We start from the raw sequence: 21,904 nt of genomic DNA on the forward strand, positions 1-21,904 counted from the left end.
CTCTTATTCTCCATGGACTTTACAGTGTCCCAGAACTTTTGTGAGTTAGTACTACAGGTTGCACATTTCTGTTTGAAAAGGCTTGCCTTAGCTTTTCTAACTGCCTGTGTATATTTGTTCCTAACTTCCCTGAAAAGTTGCATATCACGGGGGCTATTCGATGCTAATGCAGAACGCCACAGGATGTTTTTGTGCTGGTCAAGGGCAGACAGGTCTGTAGTGAACCAAGGACTATATCTATTCCCAGTTCTACATTTTTTGAGAGGGGCATGCTTATTTAAGATGGCGAGGAAGGCACTTTTAAAGAATAGCCAGGCATCCTCTACTGACGGTATGAGGTCAATGTCATTCCAAGATACCCCGGCCAGGTCGATTAGAAAGGCCTGCTCGCAGAAGTGTTTCAGGGAGCGTTTGACAGTGATGAGGGGTGGTCGTTTGACCCACACCCATTACAGAGGCAGGCAATGAGGCAGTGATCGCTGAGATGTTGATTCAAAACAGCAGAGGTGTATTTGGAGGGCGAATTAGTTAGGATGACATCTATGAGGGTGCCCGTGTTTACTGATTTGGGGTTGTACCTGGTAGGTTCATTGATAATCTGTGTGAGATTGAGGGCATCAAGCTTAGTTTGTAGGATGGCCGAGGTGTTAAGCATGTCCCAGGTCATCTAGTGACCTTTAGGTCACCTAGTAGCACGAGCTCAGAAGATAGATGGAGGGCAATCAGTTCACATATGGTACCGAGGGCACAGCTGGGGGCAGAGGGAGGTCTATAGCAAGCGTTAACGGTGAGAGACTTGTTTCTGGAAAGGTGAATTTTTAGAATTTGAAGCTCAAATTGTTTGGGTACAGACTTAGTGAGTACATTGGAGGTAAACCAAGGCATTGAGTAATGAGAGAGATATAGTCTCTAGAGATGTTTAAACCAGGTGATGTCATCGCATATGTAGGAGGTGGAACAACATGGTTGGTTAAGGCATATTGAGCAGGGTATAGTGAAATATGACAGTAATCACTAACCAAGACAGTAATGGACAAGGCATATTGATATTAGAGAGAGGCATGCCAAGTATTAGAGAGAGGCCTAGCCAAGTGAACATATGGGTCCAGTGAGTGGTTGGGCTGGCTGGGGACACGGCGATTCAGACAGTTAGCAGGCCGATGCTAACAAGCTAACAGTTAGTAGGCCGGGGCTAAACAAGCTAGCAGTTAGCAGGCCGGGTTAGCAAGCAAGTAGTTAGCATGGGCTCGCAGTTACAGACCGGGCAGGTAAGCTCGCAGTTAGCAGGCCAGGGCCGGCAGCTAGCAGTTAGTAGACCGGGGCAAGCTAGCAGTTAGCAGGCCGGGTTAACAAGCAGTTAGCAGGGGCTAGCAGTTAGCAGACCGGGTTAGCAAGCAAGCAGTTAGCAAGGGCTAGCAGTTAGCAGACCGGGCAGGCAAGCTAGCAGTTAGCAGACAGGGTTAGCAAGCAAGCAGATAGCAGGGGCTAGAAAGCCTTTGGGGGACGTCGCGATGGGGGTAGTTCTGTTTTTGCCTCTTCGTGCGGTGACGTCGATAGACCAGTCGTGGAATTAGTAGGGTTCCAAGTAACTCTAGGTAGCTAGCAGGCCTAGCTGGTTAGCATAATGGGCCTTCAGTGGGCGTCGCGCCTGAGGGGCCTGTTGGAGTCCTCGGGCAGATTATGACGGTATTCCAATCGTAGGGGATCTGCGGGGTTCCATGCCCCGTAACGGCTGTAGAAGGGGTCCGGATATTGTAGCCCAGGAGTATACTTCGGTGGTAGCACAGGAGCCCTGGCTGGGCTAGCTTCAAGCTAATTGGTGCTTGTTCTGGGATGGAAACGCTAGCCAGGAGTAGTCATCCGGGGTTGCGGTTAGCTAGTTGTGAAGATCCAGATGAAAATTCAGTTTGCGGTAGGAATCCGGGGATAAAAATAACAGGTCCGTTATGCTCTGGTTAGAGTCACGTTGTTCGAACTGACGAGAGCTTTCCGAGCTGAAGGTTAGCTGATGACTGCTGGCAATGGTTTGCTGACTGATAGCTGGTAGTTAGCTGGCTAGCTTCAGTTGAGGGATTCCAGATCCAAAGTAAATATAAATACTATAGGAAGAGAAAGCAGATCCACACCACATTGGGTGAGGCGGGTTGCAGGAGAGTATTTAGATGTTGAGGTTTAGCAAAATATTTTAAAGGATATGCGACAAAAAAATATGTAAAACGATATATACAAGGGACAGGACAAAGACGTCTGACTGCTACGCCATCTTGGATTCACATTCTCCTGGGTGTAATGGAGATGCATGGATGAAGGTAAAATGTGTTGAAGGGTGCACCTAATCTAAAAACATAATCAACTAGATCACAAAACAAAATGGTGCTTGTGGAGAAAGAGAACCAAGACTGGGCACCAGGAACTTTTATCTTCTAGGTCCCAAACCCAGGTGCAACTTGTCACCTTAACGACCTAATCACCTCCACCAGTCCCCAATCTACAAATAAAAGCACAAAAACACAGTGAAGGAGGCAGGGAGAGCGTAACAGGGTGTACTTACAAGTACAGTTACCCTGGTACTTAAAACAAACTCCCCTTTTATAAAAACAACATTTCATGAAATAACAAAAAAAAGTGTAAAATGTAGCCATTTATTTCCCTTTATAGTTTATTTGCCTAAGCACCAATTTTTTTTCTCTAAACTTAGCTTTTTTTGTGTCAGCAATTAGACATTGTTTTAGTTACCCCCTATTACCCTAACATACAAGGAATAATATAAACAAACATTGACAGTGTTCTTCTTTTCATTATCAGAATTGTTATCATATTAGCATAATCATTATCATATTATGCTAATATAAATGTTATGTCCAATTAATTTATCCTATGTATTATCAGTTTGCAATAGGCACTCTACTATGTGCTATCATTATATAACCCATATGCCACTGTCGGAAATCATCTATCCCTACTCTGCTTCTCTTTCATGTTACTTTTTGTCTCTGATTGAGTTACACAGCTTCAGGAAGTGGAGCAAGAGGTTGGGGTTAAGATACAGGAATTGGACCACCGAGCCCATTGGGAAGATAAAAATTCAGCAAGTAGTCTGGATAGTGATTGTATAATAAAAACCTCCTAGGGCATTGTTATGTCTAGTGGTGGAAAAATCCTTTGTGCAACTAGACTGATGTTCCCTCATGCATCCGTTTGTACACATTTGCACTAATGAATTAACCTGGTCTAACTCTTGATTGAAATAGCCACAACACCCATATACTGGTCATGATTTATAATCATGTTGTTAAAACACACAGATGCCCTCTCTCTCTGTTGTTATCTACCTGACACATACACAGACATGCTCTGAGATAAGATCTGAGACTGAAACACCAAATTAAACCGACCTTCAATTTTTATCTCACAATGCCCTTGAAATGGGAGCAGAAATAGGCCACACAAGCGACTGGCCTCATTCAGTCATTGGTTGATTGGATTCCTGAAGAAATCCATTTATACATCTCTTCAGTCAGTCACTTAATTTAGAACATACGGACCAATGGTTGTTGCACACAATTCAACTTGCCAAGAGATCGTTAAAGTACATGAAACTGAAGTCAAGATATCACCTCAGAATGGCTTATTTCATTTAGTTTGCCTTCTTTTTCTACTTTTCCTCAGGGACATTTAAACCATATAACTTACTGTAGCTTTTTTTCTCCCTTTTTTTCTCTCTGACTGGTAGAAAGCATTACAACCCCGGTTACTGTTATTTTATTAGCGTGGCCTATGCCCCCTGGCCTGATGAACTGGTGAACTCACAGTGCTGACCTTTCCCTCTTTTTCACAATTTCTGGATTTTTTCAAAGGATTTACAGATTGATATTGTTTCCTGCTGACATTCAATTATTTTTAATGTACATACAAAATACATTCACTATAGTTTGAAGAAGTAAATTAACCCATTTATATGTACATATGTACATGACATATTGCTACACGTGTTATAAGAACAGGATGTTTTTTTATATCCTAACTTCCAAACACAACTTCCAAAGGCATCTGCAATTCAAATAATGTCTAGATAGTTTTGTGTTTCCAGTTCATCAATATGCTTATTGTACTGTATCTAATGGCGCCCAGACAATCACACCCCTAGTGTCTCATCATCAGCCTGTTAGACTCCTCGACTGGGTCACTGCAGCTCCTGCCAATAGCTCTGTCCTACAGGCTTCTCATGGTCTCATTCTGCTGCTCACAGACTGAACAACCCTTAGCAGATAGGGCTTCACTTTTTTGTTGTTAATGTGCAGCTATTTTTATTTATTTATTTAACCTTTATTTAACCAGGTGGGCAAGTTGAGAACAAGTTCTCATTTACAATTACGACCTGGCCAAGATAAAGCAAAGCAGTTCGACACATACAACGACACAGAGTTACACATGGAGTAAAACAAACATACAGTCAATAATACAGTATAAACAAGTCTATATACGATGTGAGCAAATGAGGTGAGATAAGGGAGGTAAAGGCAAAAAAGGCCATGGTGGCAAAGTAAATACAATATGGCAAGTAAAACACTGGAATGGTAGATTTGCAATGGAAGAATGTGCAAAGTAGAAATAAAAATAATGGGGTGCAAAGGAGCAAAATTAATGAATTAATTAAATACAGTAGGGAAAGAGGTAGTTGTTTGGGCTAAATTATAGGTGGGTTATGTACAGGTCCAGTAATCTGTGAGCTGCTCTGACAGTTGGTGCTTAAAGCTAGTGAGGGAGATAAGTGTTTCCAGTTTCAGAGATTTTTGTAGTTCGTTCCAGTCATTGGCAGCAGAGAACTGGAAGGAGAGGCGGCCAAAGAAAGAATTGGTTTTGGGGGTGACTAGAGAGACATACCTATATGTCTCCATTTGCCTAAAGAGAGAGAGATAAAGTATTTGAGTATGTGTCCTAATTTCTGTTCAAGACGAGACCCAAAATATTTTGTGCCTATCCAATCCTGCTCCTGTAACCACAGGCCCACCAGTTAAATTGTAGTGTCCAGTTTATGAAGTCACCCCCTTCACTCTCATACACTATCACAAACCCAAAACCCCAAATCATGTTGTGTTGTTATATCCTCTGGCAGGGCCTTTTGAAGGGAATTCATATTTCTAATTTTAAAAGATTGCAGCGGGGCAAGAAGGAACTCTTGGGTATTTAATTGACTTCCCTTTAAGATTGCAGAAGCCTTTGATTTCACCCACATGCAGGCATTTAGTCGTCCAGATCCATGGAGCCTGTCTAATGTTCCAGTCATCCAAGCACAACTTCCTTGTGTTCTGCCTCTACTGATTCTCCTTAATGACTGGAGCCCTTTATCTTATATTTTGACACTATCCGGTACAATTTGTTGGATTCCATCAGGTGACTGGCATCGGACATGGTGCCTCTGCATAAAGACCAAATCCTATTACCCAGACATGACTTGTCCTTCACAGTTAACATCATGAGCAGTCTTCTACTACTCTGTCCAGCCAAAGTATACCAGCTTCTCAAAGCCTACTGAGGATCGTTTCTTCCATTTCTCGGTTATAGAATACCTACTCACTTTAATTTTCAGATAGTCATGTTGATAGTTGTCAGGACTGCATGCAGTGGTTCTAGTTAGACTAGTTAAGTGAGATGATGTACAGCCTGGGGTCTTGTAACGAAGGAGGATACATTTACAACATTATAGAATATCTCTGGTTCAGCCTCCCGAGTGGCGCAGTGGTCTACGGCACTGCATCGCAGTGCTATCTGTGCCACTAGAGATCCGGGTCAGAGTCCAGGCTCTGTCGCAGTCGGCCGTGACCAGGAGACCCTTGGGGCGGCACACAATTAATTTTGTTAGAACAGTAAAAAGTTTTTTTGTTTGTTAAATACATGGTATACTGTCTGATATACCACAGCTTTCAGCCAATCAGCATTCAGAGCTTAAATCAACCAGTTTATAATTAAGCTATAAAGCCGAAGGGGGTGTGTTATATGGCTAATATACCATGGCTAAGGGCTGTATCCAGACACTCTGTGTTGTGTCGTGCATAAGAACAGCCCTTAGCCATGGTATATTGGTCATTTATACAACGGGTGGGTCTAATCCTGAATGCTAATTGGTTAAAACCGCATTCCGGGGCCTCCCGTGTGGTGCAGCGGTCTAAGGCACTGCATGCATCACAGTGCTTGAGATGTCACTACAGTTGCAGGTTCGATCCCAGGCTGTGTTGCAGCCGGCTGTGACCGGGAGACACATGAGGTGTGGCAAAAATGGCCCACGTCTTCGGTCGCCAGCCCTCGGGCCTAACAACACCCGTGCCAATATATCCTCCAAACACCGGCTTCTCGGGTATTATCATTTAAATACCACAAACCCCCAAGGTGTCTTATTGCTTATTATAAACTGGTTACCAATGAAATTAGAACAGTAGAAATAAATAACCATGTCAGCCAATCAGCATTCAGAGCTGAAACCATCCAGTTTAAAATTCTGTTTATACTTATTTGTGCTGTATTCTTGTGTGTTGTTTGCTGTACGCACTCCCTCTCTTTTGCTCACGCTGTCACTCTTGCTCCTGCTCTCTCAATGGAGGTGCATGTAAACATCATAACAGATTGGCTATTATTAAATCATTCTCTCTCCCTGTAGAACGTGTGTGGAATGAGAAGTACCTGCTGTCATTTAGAGCCTGTCTATTCAGGCCCATGTGTAGTCCTCAGGAGAAAAGACATTAGTAAACATTTTCTTAACTCTTATTTTCTTAAAACTGCTTTGTTGGTTAAGGGCTTGTAAGTAAGCATTTCACGGTTGTATTCGGCATTTCCTAGGACATTTACACCTTTCCTAAGCACGCCTTTCCTACGCACTTCCAAGATGGCGCCGACAGAGATGGACGCCACGCTTCAGGTCCTTAGGAATCTATGCAGTAATTTGTTTTTCCATGTATTATTTCTGACATTGTTAGCACAGAAAATCTCAAGTGTTATTACATACAGCCAGGAAGAACTATTGGATATAAATGCTACATCAACTTACCAACATTACGACCAGGAATACGACTTTCCCGAAGCGGATCCTGTGTTTGGACCTCCACCCTGGACATGGGATTTAAATCCCAGAGGCCGACCCAAAACTACGTTGTCGCCGCAGGAGAGGCAGACGGAGCGGCCTCCTGGTCAGACTTAGAAGGCAAGCACACCATCCACCGCTTCCGAGCATATTACTCGCCAATGTCCAATCTCTATTCAACAAGGTGGATGAAATTAGGGCACGAGTTGCCTTCCAGAGAGACATCAGAGATTGTAACATTCTCTGTTTCACGGCAACATGGTTCACTCGAGACATATTGTCAGAGTCGGTACAGCCACCTGGGTTCTTCACACATCGCTCCGACAGAAACCAACATCTCTCTGGTAAGAAGAAGGGCGGGGGTGTATGCCTTATTATTAACGACTCATGGTGCAATCATAACAACATACAGGAACGGCCCTCAAAGAACTTCACTGGACTGTATGTAAACTGGAAGCCATATATCTTGAGGCTGCATTTATTGTAGCTGGGGCTTTTAATCTGAGAATAAGGTTACCTAAATTTTACCAGCATATCGAATGCGCGACAAGATCTGGTAGCATTCTTGACCATTGCTACTCTAACTTCCATGATGGATACAAGGCCCTCCCTTCGTAAAATCTGACCATGACTCCATTCTGTTGCTCCCCGCCTATAGACAGATACTAAAACAAGAAACGCCTGTGCTCAGGTTTATCCAACGCTGGTTTGACCAATCAGATTCCACACTTCAAGATTGCTTCGATCACATGGACTGGGATATGTTCCGCATAGCCTCAGACAATAACATTGACGCATACGCTGACTCAGTGAGTGAGTTTATTAGCAAGTGCATCGGAGATGTTGTATCCACTGTGACTATTAAAACATTCCCTAACCAGAAACTGTGGATTGATGGCAGCATTGGCGCAAAACTGAAAGCGCGAACCACCGCTTTTAACCTGTCTAGGACTGGGGCCCCTCACCAACAGCCAATGAAATTGCAGGGCGCCAAATATAAATCAACAGAAATCGCATAAATCAAATTTCTCAAACATACAAGTATTAGGCTGTCATGGCCTTCAAAAGAACTAGACCAAAGCGCAGCGTGGTGAGCGTACATATTCCTTTTATTTAGGATGACGCCGACAAAAACAATAGCCCTTAAGCTTCATGGTTGTTTTGTATTGTCTATGTGCCACAAACAAAGTTAACTTCCCACAAAGACAGGTGGGAAAGGGCTACCTAAGTATGGTTCTCAATCAGAGACAACGATAGACAGCTGTCCCTGATTTGAGAACCCTACCCGGCCAAAACATAGAAATACAAATAATATAACATAGAATACCCACCCCAAATCACACCCTGACCAAACCAAAATAGAGACATAAACAGGATCTCTAAGGTCAGGGCGTGACATAGGCACCATTTTAAAGATCAATTCTCGTTAATCCAGCTACAGTGTCTGATTTAAAAAAATGTCACCCCCATGTCACAGAAAAACCCAGCCATTTTTCCAGCCAAAGAGAGGAGTCACAAAAAGCACAAATAGAGATAAAATGAATCACTAACCTTTGATGATCTTCATCAGATGACACTCATAGGACTTCATGTTACACAATACATGTATGTTTTGTTCGATAATGTGCATATTTATATCCAAAAATCTCATTTTACATTGGTGCGTTACGTTCAGTAGTTCTAAAACATGCAGTGATTTTGCAGAGAGCCACATCAATTCACAGAAGTACTCATTATAAATGTTGATGAAAATTCAAGTGTTATGCATGGAACTTTAGATACACTTTTCATTAATGCAACCGCTGTGTCAGATTTCAAAAAAACTTTACGGAAAAAGCAAACCAATAATCTGAGTACAGCGTTCAGACAACAAAGCAGCCAAAAAGATATCCGCCATATTGTGTAGTCAACATAAATCAGAAATATCATTATAAATATTCAATCTTTAGGATGTTTTTATCATAAATGTTCAATAATGTTCCAACCGGAGAATTCCATTGTCTGTAGAAAAGCAATGGAACGAGAGCTCCCTCTCATGTGAACGCGCGTGACTGAGATCGAGGCTGCTGCCAGACCTCTGACTCAAACAGCTCTCATTCAGCCCCCCTTCACAGTAGAAGCCTGAAACAACGTTCTAAAGACGGTTGACATCTAGAAGAAGCCTTAGGAATTACAAAATGACCCATATCCCACTGTGTATTCGATAGGGGCTGAGTTCAAAAACTACAAACCTCAGATTTCCCACATCCTGTTTGAAGGAAGGCGTTTATAATTAAGCTATAAAGCCGAAGGGGTGTGGTATATGACTAATATACCATGGCTAAGGGCTGTATCCAGACACTCTGTGTTGTGTCGTGCATAAGAACAGCCCTTAGCCATGGTATATTGGTCATTTATACAACGGCTGCGTCTAATCCTGAATGCTAATTGGTTAAAACCGCATTCCAGGGCCTCCACAACAGCGCCTTCTTCAACCTCAGGAGGCTGAAGAAATTTGTCTTGTCACCGAAAACACTCACAAACTTTTACAGATGCACAATCGAGAGCACCCTGTCAGGTTGTATCACCGCCTGGTACGGAAACTGCAATCGCCCTAAACCGCAAGGCTCTCCAGAGGGTAGGGCAGTCTGCACAACGCATCATCGGTGGCAAGCTACCTGCCTTTCCATTACACCTACAGCACCCGATGTCACAGGAAGGCCAAAAAGATCATCAAGGACAACAACCATCCAAGCCACTGCCTGTTCACCCCGTTATCATCCAGAAGGAGAGGTCAGTACAGGTGCATCAAAGCTGGGACTGAGAGACTTAAATACAGCTTCTATCTCAAGGCCATCAGACTGTTAAACAACCATCACTAACATAGAGAGACTGCTGCCAACATACAGACTCAAATCTCTGGCCACTTTAATAAATGGATTAATGAAGGTATCACTAGTCACTTTAAATAATGCCACTTTAATAGTGTTTACATATCCTACATTACTCATCTCTTATGCATGTACTGTATTCTATACCATGGACTGCATATTGCCTATGCCACACAGTCATCACTCATCCATATATTTATATGTGCATGTTCTTATTCATCCCTTTACATTTGTGTGTATAAGGTAGTCGTTGTGATTTTGTTAGATTACTTGTTAGATATTACTGCACTGTCGGAACTAGAAGTACAAGCATTTCGCGACACTCGGATTAACATCTGCTAACCATGTGTATGTGACCAATAGAATTTGATTTGATATTTGGTATTCAGACTTACCTTATTCAGTCGTGTAACACTCTCTGCAGGTGTGGCTACCTTGCACGCTCTGAATAAATGTATTTCAACTGCTGAAGACCTTTCCAACAGATGACCAACAGATTTTTCTTCATTGAGTTTTCCGATCAATAGGGTTTTCAATACATTTATCTTTAAATTAAATAAGGTGTATTTTTTAGTTGTACATTTTGTCGATAGACTCAAATAAAATCTAATTGTATTTGTCACATGCGCCGAATACATGCTTACTTACAAGCCCATAACCAACAATGCAGTTTTATGAATATAGAGTTAATTACTAAATAAACTAAAGTTTTTAAAAAAGTTTAACAATAATGAGGCTAAATACAGGGGTACCGAGTCAAGGTGTCGGGTTACAGGTTCGTAGAATATACTATAATATTTAGTAGATTATTTCGAGAGGTGTTCAGAATATTATAGATCAATGAAAGGGAGCTAGCTAAATATATGCATATTCCTCTCTGTTTCAGCACCAATTGGTAGATTTAAAAAATACTCTGATCTTGTAGATTATTTAAGGTTAGGAAAGTATTTCTGAATAATAAAAAACAGGTTTGTAGAACCTTTACTAAATATATGAATTAATCAAAAATACAGTGGTTTGATTAATCCTGAAAGTTGCCACATTCAGTTTTTCAACCCTTGGCATTGTTGGAAGATTAGTGTACAAACTTGTAGAATTATAATGGGAAGAAAAGTGCACAATTGTAGCCTATACCCTCTTCTGTTGCCTGCTCAACTATGGAACTGTGTGATGACACCGCCAAGTATTGCGCCATGTGTTGGGTTCAAACTGTTACGACTTGATCATCGCTCTGCTCCATATCGATTTAATTAGCCTACATTTCAACTGTTACTAATGATATTCAGCAACAACCTCACCGCGGTGACAGCGTTTACAGAGGAAGCAAATGATGGTAAACGAAACAATGTAATTAAATGTAATTATAATGTAGGCTATACCAACTGAAGCGAACTAACAGTAAATTAGCTGTTGAATGTGTATGTTTATTAGGCCTACTGACTGTCGATTTCTGTTATTGGCTAATATTGAACATGATAGAAATAGGAAACCGAGAGAGTCGGGGTAGCCTATAATTAAGTCATTCGAGAGTGCCCATCCCTGCGAGTTTAAAGGCCGTACAATTTAAATTCTGGAAAGTGGCACAGCATTTCATAAACTTTACTGTGGGAAAGTTGATATGTTGATATGCTTCAGTTTTCACATTTCACATTTGCTGCCATTTCACGATTATAAGGTAAAATAGATATAAAACAAGTGCCATTTATATTTACAATTCCCTTATCCAAACTGATGACTCATTTACCTGGCTCTTATCAATAGCTATTATCAAATTGTAAATTACAGTGCGTAGAGAAGAATGGTGTTATTTCCAGCGAAAAAAATAGATGCTTTTTCCACTTGGAACCGGTAGGTTCGCAAGACCTTATTCATAGTTTCCTTGCGCTTAAAGGTGGTGGAATTTTTAGGGAATTACGTCAAGGTCATAATATGTCGTATCTGTAGACACAACTCAGCCACACCTTCATTGATTCGATCACCCAAAACGAATAGCTGGTGAATAGCATGCTATTCTCATGCTTAAATTCAAGGTCAGAATACACGAAGAGAGAAAAGTGCATCAATGTGAATAAATGAAACGGCAAAACAGACATGTATGGGAATACCATCAAATAACTGGCAACCTTCTGGACTGTTGCCTCATATGAAACATTAGCTCTTTAATCCAAAATACTGGAATATAGAACCAACGTTTTAGCTTCACTGTCCAAATAAATACGCAGGGGGGTGTAGGTATAAAATACCACTCCTTTACTTGTTAGTTACTATGAATGCATTTTTCCCAAATAATGTTCACAATTTCATATTTTCTTACTTTCTGTATTGCTCACTAGCAGTCATACTACCACTACCTCCCATATACTCCCTTTTCAGTCATCCAGCATTTATTTCCAGACCTCATCCCCCCATTCCTCCGTTGGCTGCTGATAGTTATCTCTAGCTGTATGTGAAAGCGGCCATCGGGACTGTGACAGCCAGCCGAGTGCACAGCACATGTGTCATCTTGGCGTGGAGAGAGACTGAGAGGAAGAGCGTAGGGTAATTTTAGGTATAGAATTAGACATACAGGGAAGAGGCAAAATAGAGGATAATAAATAAGAGAGATACAGTGTGTGTGAGATATAGACCAACTATGACGGCAGAGGAGACGTTGGAAGTAAAATGGAAGATAAGGAGTCGGAAGAGGGGGGAGGGGTTAAGGCATGGTAAAGGAGATAGGACCAGAGGATATGTGTACAAATGGGAAAGGAACAAACATGAGATAGGCTACTGTATATGCACGGTTGACTAATCACCAGACACCCCCCTCCGCATTCCTCCACAAAAACACCATACATGGACTATAGGCATGTGCCCAGGGAACCAAGCTATTGGCCCACATACAAAACAAAATGTTACCATGCATGTACAGCTCAGGGGGACTTGTCACGTGAGTTGAACTGACCTCCAGGAGCTGTTGCTCCACTATCAACTCTACATCAAGGTCACAACCCTGCATCCAGAAGGTCTTGTAACATATTTTAAGAGCAGATAACAGAAAGTATTCAAACCACTTGAATTTTCCCACATTTTGTTGTGTTATGAAGTGGGATTAAAATTGATTTAATTGTACATTTTTTGTCAACGATCTGCACAAAATTCTCTGCAATGTCAAAGTGGAAGAATTACATATACACTACTAGTCAAAAGCTTTTTAGAACACCTACATGGGTTTTTCTTTATTTTGACTATTTTCTACATTGTAGAATAATAGTGAAGACATCAAAATGATGAAATTACACAAATGGAATCATGTAGTAACCAAAAAAGTGTTAAACAATTCAAAATATATTTGAGGTTTGAGGTTCTTCAAATAGACACCTTTTGCCTTGATGACAGCTTTGCAGACTCTTGGCATTCTCTCAACCAGCTTCACCTGGAATGCTTTTCCAACAGTCTTGAAGGAATTCCTGGCACATTCTGACCTTAGTTCCTTTGTTTTGTCTTTTGTTTTAGTATGGTCAGGGTGTGAGTTGGGTGGGTTTTTCTATAATTTGGGATTTCTGTGTTCGGCCTAGTATGGCTCTCAATCAGAAGCAGCTGTCAATTGTTGTCCCTGATTGAGAATTATACTTAGGTAGCCTGGTTTCACTTTTGAGTTGTGGGTGTTTGTTTTCCATGTGAGTGTTTGGTCCACACGGTACTGTTTTCGGTTTTGTATATTCACGTCATCGTTTGTTGTTTTGTTCGAGTGTTCTATTGTCTTTATTAAAAAACATTATGGACACTTACCACGCTGCGCATTGGTCCTCCGATCCTTCTCGCTACTCCTCCTCAGAAGAGGAGGACGGGAACCCTTACAATTCCCATGCTTGTACTTCACTCTGTGGTCTGACTCATCCCAAACCCTCTCAATTTGGTTGAGGTCGGGGGATTGTGGATGCCAGGTCATCTGATGCAGCACTCCATCACTCTCATTCTTGGTAAAATAGCTCTTACACAGCCTGGAGGTCTGTCGGGTCATTGTCCTGTTGAAAAACAAATTAAAGTCCCACTAAGCCCAAACCAGACGGAATGGCGTATCACTGCAGAATGCTGTGGTAGCCATGCTGGTTAAGTGTGCCTTGAAGTCTAAATAAATGACTGACAGTGTCACCAGCAAAGCATCCCTACACGATAACACCTCCTCCTCCATGCTTTATGGTGGGAAATACACAATGCAGAGATCATCTGTTCACCCACACCACTTCTCACACAGACACGGCTGTTGGAACCAAAAATCTCAAATTTGGACTCCAGACCAAAGGGCAGATTTCCACCGGTCTAATGTCCATTGCTCGTGTTTCTTGGTGTCCTTTAGTAGTTGTTTCTTTGCAGCAAATCGCCCACGAAGGCCTCATTCACGTAGTCTCCTCTGAACAGTTGATTTTGAGATGTGTCTGTTACTTGAACTCTGTGAAGCATTTATTTTGGGCTGCAATTTCTGAGGCTGGTAACTCTAATTAATTTATCCTCTGCAGCAGAGGTAACTCTGGATCTTCCTTTCCTGTGGTGGTCCTCATGATAGCCAGTTTCATCATAGCGCTTGATGGTTTTTGCGACTGCACTTGAAGAAATTAAGTTCTTGAAATGTTCCCTATTGACTGATCTTCATGTCTTAAAGTAATGATGGACTGTCATTTCTCTTTGCTTATTTGAGCTGTTCTTGCCATAATATGGACATGGTCTTTCACCAAACACGGCTATCTTCTGTATACCACCCCTACCTTGTCACAACACAACTGATTGGCTGAAATGCATTAAGAAGGAAAGAAATTCCACAAATTCACTTTTAACAAGGCACACATGTTAATTAAAATGCATTCCATGTGACTACTTTATGAAGCTGGTTGAGAGAATTCCAAGAGTGCAAACTGTCATCAAGGCAAAGGGTGGCTATTTGAAGAATCTCAAATATAAAATATATTTTGATTTGTTTAACACTTTTTATTTACTACATGATTCCATATGTGTTATTTCATAGTTTTGATGTCTTCACTATATTCTACATTGTAGAAAATAGTTAAAATAAAGAAAAACCCTTGAATGAGTAGGTGTTCTAAAACTTTTGACTGGTAGTGTATATATATTTTTAATGAATGGAAAATAAAACACATAATATATCTTAATTAGATATGTATTCAACCCCCTGAGTCAATACATTTTAATATCACCTTTCTGGGTAAGAACTTTGCACACCTGGATTGTACAATATTTACCCATAATTCATTTTAAAATTCTTCAAGCTCTGTCAAGTTTGTTCTTGATCATTGCTAGACAGCCACATTCAAGACTTGCCATAGATTTTCTAAAAGTCAACTAGGCCACTCAGGAACATTAAATGTAATCTTGGTAAGCAACTCCAGTGTATATTTGGCCTTGTGTTTTAGGTTATTGTACTGTTGAAAGGTTCATTTGGTTCCTCGTGTCTGAACCAAGTTTCTTCTAGGATTTTGCCTGTGCTTAGCTCTATTTAGTTTATTTTTTATTAAATAAAACTCCCTAGACCTTACCGATGACAAGCATACCCATAACATGATGCAGCCACCACCATGCTTGAAAATATGAAGGTTGTACTCAGTGATGTGTTGTGTTGGATTTGGCCCAAACATAATGCTTTGTATTCAGGAAAAAAAATAATTTTCTTTGCCACATTTCTTTGCAGTATTACTTTAGTGCCTTATTGCAAACATGGTGCATGTTTTGGAATATTTGTATTCTGTACAGGCTTCCTTCTTTTCACTCTGTCATTTATGTTAGTATTGTGGAGTAACTACATTGTTGTTGATCCATCCTCAGTTATCTCCTTTCACAGCCATTAATCTGCAACTGTTTTAAAGTCCCCATTGGCGTCATTGTGAAATCCTTAAGCGGTTTCCTTCCTCTCCAGCATCTGAGTTAGAAAGGGTGCCTGTATCTTTGTAGAGACTGTTGTATATTGATTGATACACCATCCAAAGTGTGATTAATAACTGCACCATGCTCAAAGGGATATTCAATGTCTGCTTTTTTGTTGTTGTTGACCCATCTACCAATAGCCCTTCTTTGCAAACCATTGAAAAACCTCGCTGGTCTTTGTGGTTGAATCTGTGCTTGAAATTCACTGCTCGACTTCACTGCTCGACACTGCACTGGCATTTGCTTTGTAATATAGATACAGTATAGTGTCAGTACTTTCAGATATACCTTATAGAGGATGAGGTGATGTTGTGTTGGCTGGATGCCCAGCAGTCTTGGCATTCAAGAGGAGCCCTCCTTATATCTCCTGGTCCAGTCTGAGAGATGGCGTCTCTCCTCACGTCTCTGTCTCCCAACCACAGTGGTTGAGTTATGTGCATGGCCAGTGTCCCAGACTTGTCATGAGTCACCTTTCTCTGGCCCAGGGGCACTCACAGGCCAGAGGCTGGCTCATACTCCACGTGTCCCCCCCCCCCTCTCAGTTGTTATTACCATGCTATAAGGTTGTGTTTGCAGCAGACCCTACAGCGGTTTCTGTGACTTGTGTCTATCAGGTGTTCTGAGCTTATATGAACTGTCTCTGTGGTTACCGGGGGAATGACAGACGAGGTGGCTCAGGTACAAAGAGAGCTGCTGAGATAAGCCCGGCTTGTTCTCCTCATTCTATTTCTGAGTTGGTCCAAGACCTGTGTGAGGTGTGAAGTGTAGGAGGGTATTAATTTATAGTGTGAATTGGGTGACCCTTCCTTTGCGCTCTATCTCTCTTTTCTCTCCTGTTTCTACCTCCTCTGCTCATCACCTGCTGCGTCTCTCCCTCTCCTCCCCACCCACTTCCTCTTATTCCCCTTTATGCTCCGCTCTCATTAAACACCTTCACCCTTCTCTCTCTCACTGTCTCTCTTCCCTCTCTCTCTCTTAATTACCTGTTTCAGACGCTCTCAGTCGCCCACGAGAGGACAGACAGCCAAACACTCAGGGCTGGCATTATGCTGCCAGAGCAGCCTAGGAATGGGGGGAATGTGAACTGTTCAATCACATGAACAGCTGAGTCAGTGTGAGCACATGATAACCCTCCCCACCCTCACCAGACATTTGGAACTTTTGTCTCCGATTGCTTCTTTAACATCTAGTCTGTCTATACTGCGTGGCACACTGATGGAATATGGTGAACATGGCTTTCCCCTGCTATTGTTTTTCAGTGAGCTTCTGGGAGATGGATCAAGACAACCAGAACCAAAGCCAGCCCCACCCTGAGAACCCATCTGGACTATCAGAGGTTTTAACCCCCACTCCAGCAGCACCTCCAGGCACAGAAACGCCAACCTCTGAACCCTGCGCCAATGCTCCTGCTCCTCAACCGTCAGTCCCAGCCCGGCCTCGACGGCCTCAGAGGACCCCCAGAGTAGAGGGCTCTGTAGACGTCTGTGAGCCCACACCTGACCCCACAGAGGCTAACCAGGACAGATCCACTCCTGATGCTCCAGCTGGGGCCAGCCGTCATAAGCCCCTGCGGCCTGGAGCAGCCAAGCCCCCTGGGGGGCCTGGAGAGCCAGTGGGGTACACTGAAACCACTCTGAAGGCTGGCCCTAAAGTCCCAGGCCACCCCCCTGGGGCCCGGAACCCCATCTCAATGAGGGCAGCCTCAGTGCCCCAGCCACCGCCTTCTAGGCCTATACCTCCCCACCTCAACCCTCATGCCCAGAGGGCCTTCTCCGTGTCGGGCACCGCGGACACACAGGCCCAGGTGGTAGAAGACTTCAGGTGAGCTCCAGGTGTTTCTCAATATGCAGTGCCCTCCGTGGTCCGTTTCGCATACTTTGATTTGGACTCATTCTCCGGCCCTACCATACTCCAATTTGTGTGCTGGGAGCACAGTAGTATGCATGTTGAGAAACACCCGTCTTCTTTCTAGCCAGGACAATGGAAATAGAGACGAAAAAATATATACCCAAAGCAAACATTTTACTTCATAACTATCAGTTAGCTATATGTGAATCATTATAATGAAGCTAACCAGATAGTGTAACAGGCAAAAATGACCTAAAACCAATGTTATCCAAGGTAGATGTTAATTCTTTGTGGGTAGCTAGCTAACAATTCTTTGTGGCTATCTGGCTAGCTAACAGTAGTAACTATTGACTTCCTATGGGCTTGCAACCTACGCACACTACAATGGGTATTGTAGGCATGTAACCATGACAAAATTAACACAGCATGTCATTATTAATGTATCAAGATAAAATAGTGTAGTCGGGTAACATACAGTGCATTCGGAAAGTATTCAGACCCCTTCCCCTTTTCCACATTTTGTTACATTACAGCCTTATTCTAAAATGGATTAAACTCATTTATTTGCTCATCAATCTCCACACAATACCCCATCAGGACAAAGCGAGAACAGGTATTTAGAAATGTTTTGGAATAATAAAAAAATAAAACAGAAATACCTTATTTACATAAGTATTCAGACCCTTTGATATGATACTTGAAATTGAGCTCAGGTGCATTTTGTTTCCATTGATCATCCTTGAGATGTTTCAACAACTTGTTTGGAGTCCACCTGTGGTAAATTCAATTGATTGGACATGATTTGGAAAGGCACACAACTGTCTTTATAAGGTCCCACAGTTGACAGTGCATGTCAGAGGTCGAAGTTTGGAACCACCAAGACTCTTCCTAGAGCTGGCCGCCCGGCTAAACTGAGAAATCGGGGGAGAAGGGCCTTAGTCGGGGAGGTGACCAAGAACACGATGGTCACTCTGACAGAGCTCCAGATTTCTTCTGTGGAGATGGGAGAATCTTCCAGAAGGAAAACCATCTCTGCAGCACTCCAGCAATCAGGCCTTTATGTTAGAGTGGTCAGACGGAAGCCACTCCTCAGTACAAGGCACATGAAAGCCCGCTTGGAGTTTGCCAAAAGGCATCTAAAGGACTCTCAGACTATGAGAAACAAGATTCTCTGGTCTGATGAAACCTAGATTGAAGTCTTTGGCCTGAATGCCAAGCATCACATCTGGAGGAAACCTTGCACCATCCCTACTGTGAAGTATGATGGTGGCAGCCTCCTGCTGTGGGGAAGTTTTTCAGCTGCAGAGACTGGGAGACTAGTCAGGATCGGGGGAAAGATGAACGGAGCAAAGTACAGAGAGATCATTGATGAAAACTTGCTCCAGAGCGCTCAGAACCTCAGAATGGGGTAAAGGTTCACCTTCCAACAGGACAATGACCCTCAGTACACAGCCAAGACAACGCAGAAGTGGCTCTGGGACAAGTCTCTGAATGTCCCTGAGTGGCCCAGCCAGTGCCGGGACTTGAACCCGATCAAACATCTCTGGAGAGACCTGAAAATATTTATGCAGCAATGCTCCCCATCAAATCCGACAAAGCTTGAGAGGATCTGCAGAGAAGAATGGGAGAAACTCCTCAAATACAGCTATGCCAAGCTTGTAGCGTTATACCCAAGAAGACTTGAGGCTGTAATCGCTGCCAAAGGTGCTTCAACAAAGTACTGAGTAAAGGGTCTGAATGCTTATGTAAATGTCATATTTAATTTTAGTTTAAAAAGAAAAAACAATTCTAAAAACAATTTTTTGCTTCATTATGGGGTATTGTGTGTAGATTGATGAGGGGGAAAAAAACGATTTAATTAATTTTAGAATAAGGCTGTGATGTAACAAAATGTGGAAAAAGTCAAGGGGTTGAATAATTTCCGAATGCACTGTGTGAGATGTGGATAGGCAATCGCAGTTTCTCTCGCTTTAGCTAAGATAATGATCTGTTGTTTCAAGAAAATATGCATACTTTTAACGTGGTTGCATCATATTTGTTTGCATATTTTCCATTGAAGCTTGCACCGATGCATGCTTCAAAATATGTACAGACGGTATACTTATTCGAGAAGTGCCCTCCGTGGTCCGTTTCGCATACTTTGATTTGGACTCATTCTCCGGCCCTACCATGCCCCAATTTGTGTGCTGGGAGCACAGTAGTATGCATGTTGAGAAACACCCGTCTTCGCCACTGAAACTATGAAATCGAGCAGTCCCACTCTGTGTTGCTTTTGTGTTATTTGCTGCTCACAGCACAGACCCAGTGTCCCGAGGCTTTGTCAGAGCTCTCTGCTAACCTCTCTCATTTATGATGCTAATTAAGCTAATGGAGAGAGTGGATAATCAGAAAATCAATAGAATTATATCAGAGAAAGAATTTGTATGTGTACTGTATGTTAAATGCATAAGGATGTGTCCACCCAAGTCCTGAAATATGAATGAAATATTCTGCAGTTCATTAAGAATCTGTTGCCTAATTATTTGGTTACGGGTTGAACCAAGCTTCTATTGATTGTGAGTTTCTGTGTTCCTGTTCTATGATAGAGTGCACATAATAACATGGAATGTGGGCGGTGCCATGCCGCCGGATGACATCACTGCTCTGCTGGGATTGCATGTTGGGGATGGAAACACAGACATGTATATCATTGGGTGAGCTTTTCCCAGGTGGCAGTCAGCCAACCATCTCCCCATCACCAACTATTCCAGAAGACCTCTCTTGTCCCTTATATCCTTCAATATACAGTCCCCCTAGGTTATGAGTTGTTGGGTTAACTGTCAAACGACATTGATCCATCTATCTAGCTCCCTTTAGTTGTGTTTCTGTTTACCCCTACATATTTACTCTTGTTGCAGTCCTTTCTCCCTCTCTCTCTCCCTCTCTCTCCCTCTCTCCCTCTCTCCCTCCCTCCTGACCTATCTTTATCGCTCTCCCTATGGCCTCCGTATAATGACTGTGTGTGTAACTGCTGCTCTCTCAGGCTACAGGAAGTCAACTCCATGATCAACAAAAGGCTGAAAGACGTTCTCTTCACAGACCAATGGAGTGATGCCTGCATGGAGAGACTCAGCCCCTTCGGATACATACTGGTCAGTAAAGGGTTGACACAGAGACACTTATGCACAAGCACGCTAACACATACACCACATGGTTGTGGTAAACACACAAAACATAATTAACTACAGAGCAAACAAATGGAGCTCATGTTATATACATTTGTGGAAACTGTTTTGCAATGTAAGTGGAGTGTGAGCAAATTTTGTCACTCTCTGTGCTCATATCCCTCCCAATGCATGTGAGATAATATGCTAGGGCATAGTGGAGCGTGGGGGCTGACTACAATCAAGCATGCAGTGTTGGTTTATCTGTTATCTTCCTCTGTCTGCCAGGCTCTCATACAACACTCTCTCTCTCTCTCACTCACTCACAGCTCTGTGGCTTATCTTGAGCCCCTCACCCCTCACATGTTGCAGCACTCTTGGTTAGGGAACATTTCTCATCCGTTTCAAATGTGCTTATTTATGCTCCATCCATTAAAATGTGTGTGTGTATTTAAGAGACAGAGATAGAGACAAAGTAATAGAGAGGAGGGGTCCTGGCCACAGCTGGTGCAGTGTGGTTGGTTGTTGTTTGTTGACCTGTCAGTGTCTAACACATTGTTTGGGCCTGTTGGAGCTGTAGGGAGAGCGGATGAACCTGCTGCAGAGAAACAGCAGAGAGCTAGACAAGAGAACGTCTCCCAGGGTGCTGGTTTATTTCTGGACTTTAATGCTCCCTCCATGTTGATGGCTCTGTGACAGTGAGACTGATGCTGTCCCCTGGCCATCTCATACCCTGCTTGACTCCAAAATGCTCATGAGAACATTTTATGTGCATTTGTGTTCACATGCATGCATGGGCAGGCTTATTTGGTAGAATTGAATGTCTGAGGGGTTGTTAGTGTCTGTAGTCTACCTCAGAACTTGAACCATGACAGTACTACGGTAATAGTCTGTCTAGTCATGGCATGTTGCACAGACATGAGGTTTCCAAAAATGGCCTGTAACCCAACACCCCCCCTTTCCTCACAGTCAGTAATATCCTACCGCCCTCTCCTCTTTCCTCTCTCCTGTGCTCTCACAGCCCACTGTCAGACCTGGCAGTCAATTAGACC

At 42.6% G+C, this 21,904-nt stretch overlaps 1 protein-coding gene across 2 annotated transcripts in view; it reads left to right on the forward strand.

The window, feature by feature from the left end:
• Window positions 1–21,904, forward strand: part of LOC118393247 (phosphatidylinositol 4,5-bisphosphate 5-phosphatase A) — a 38,090-nt gene that overhangs the window by 4,650 nt on the left and 11,536 nt on the right. The window contains exons 1-4 of one of the 2 annotated variants that reach the window (XM_035785742.2): window positions 9,485–9,847; window positions 17,121–17,682; window positions 20,295–20,402; window positions 20,732–20,840. In XM_035785742.2, the coding sequence (XP_035641635.1) occupies window positions 17,135–17,682; window positions 20,295–20,402; window positions 20,732–20,840 (765 nt within the window). In that variant the 5' untranslated portion in view covers window positions 9,485–9,847; window positions 17,121–17,134. Of the gene's footprint in view, window positions 1–9,484; window positions 9,848–17,120; window positions 17,683–20,294; window positions 20,403–20,731; window positions 20,841–21,904 lie in introns of those variants that run through there. The other variant, XM_035785741.2, reaches the window with a different exon arrangement.

Source organism: Oncorhynchus keta, chromosome 14 (assembly GCF_023373465.1).
Source record: "Oncorhynchus keta strain PuntledgeMale-10-30-2019 chromosome 14, Oket_V2, whole genome shotgun sequence".
Lineage (NCBI taxonomy): Eukaryota > Metazoa > Chordata > Actinopteri > Salmoniformes > Salmonidae > Oncorhynchus > Oncorhynchus keta.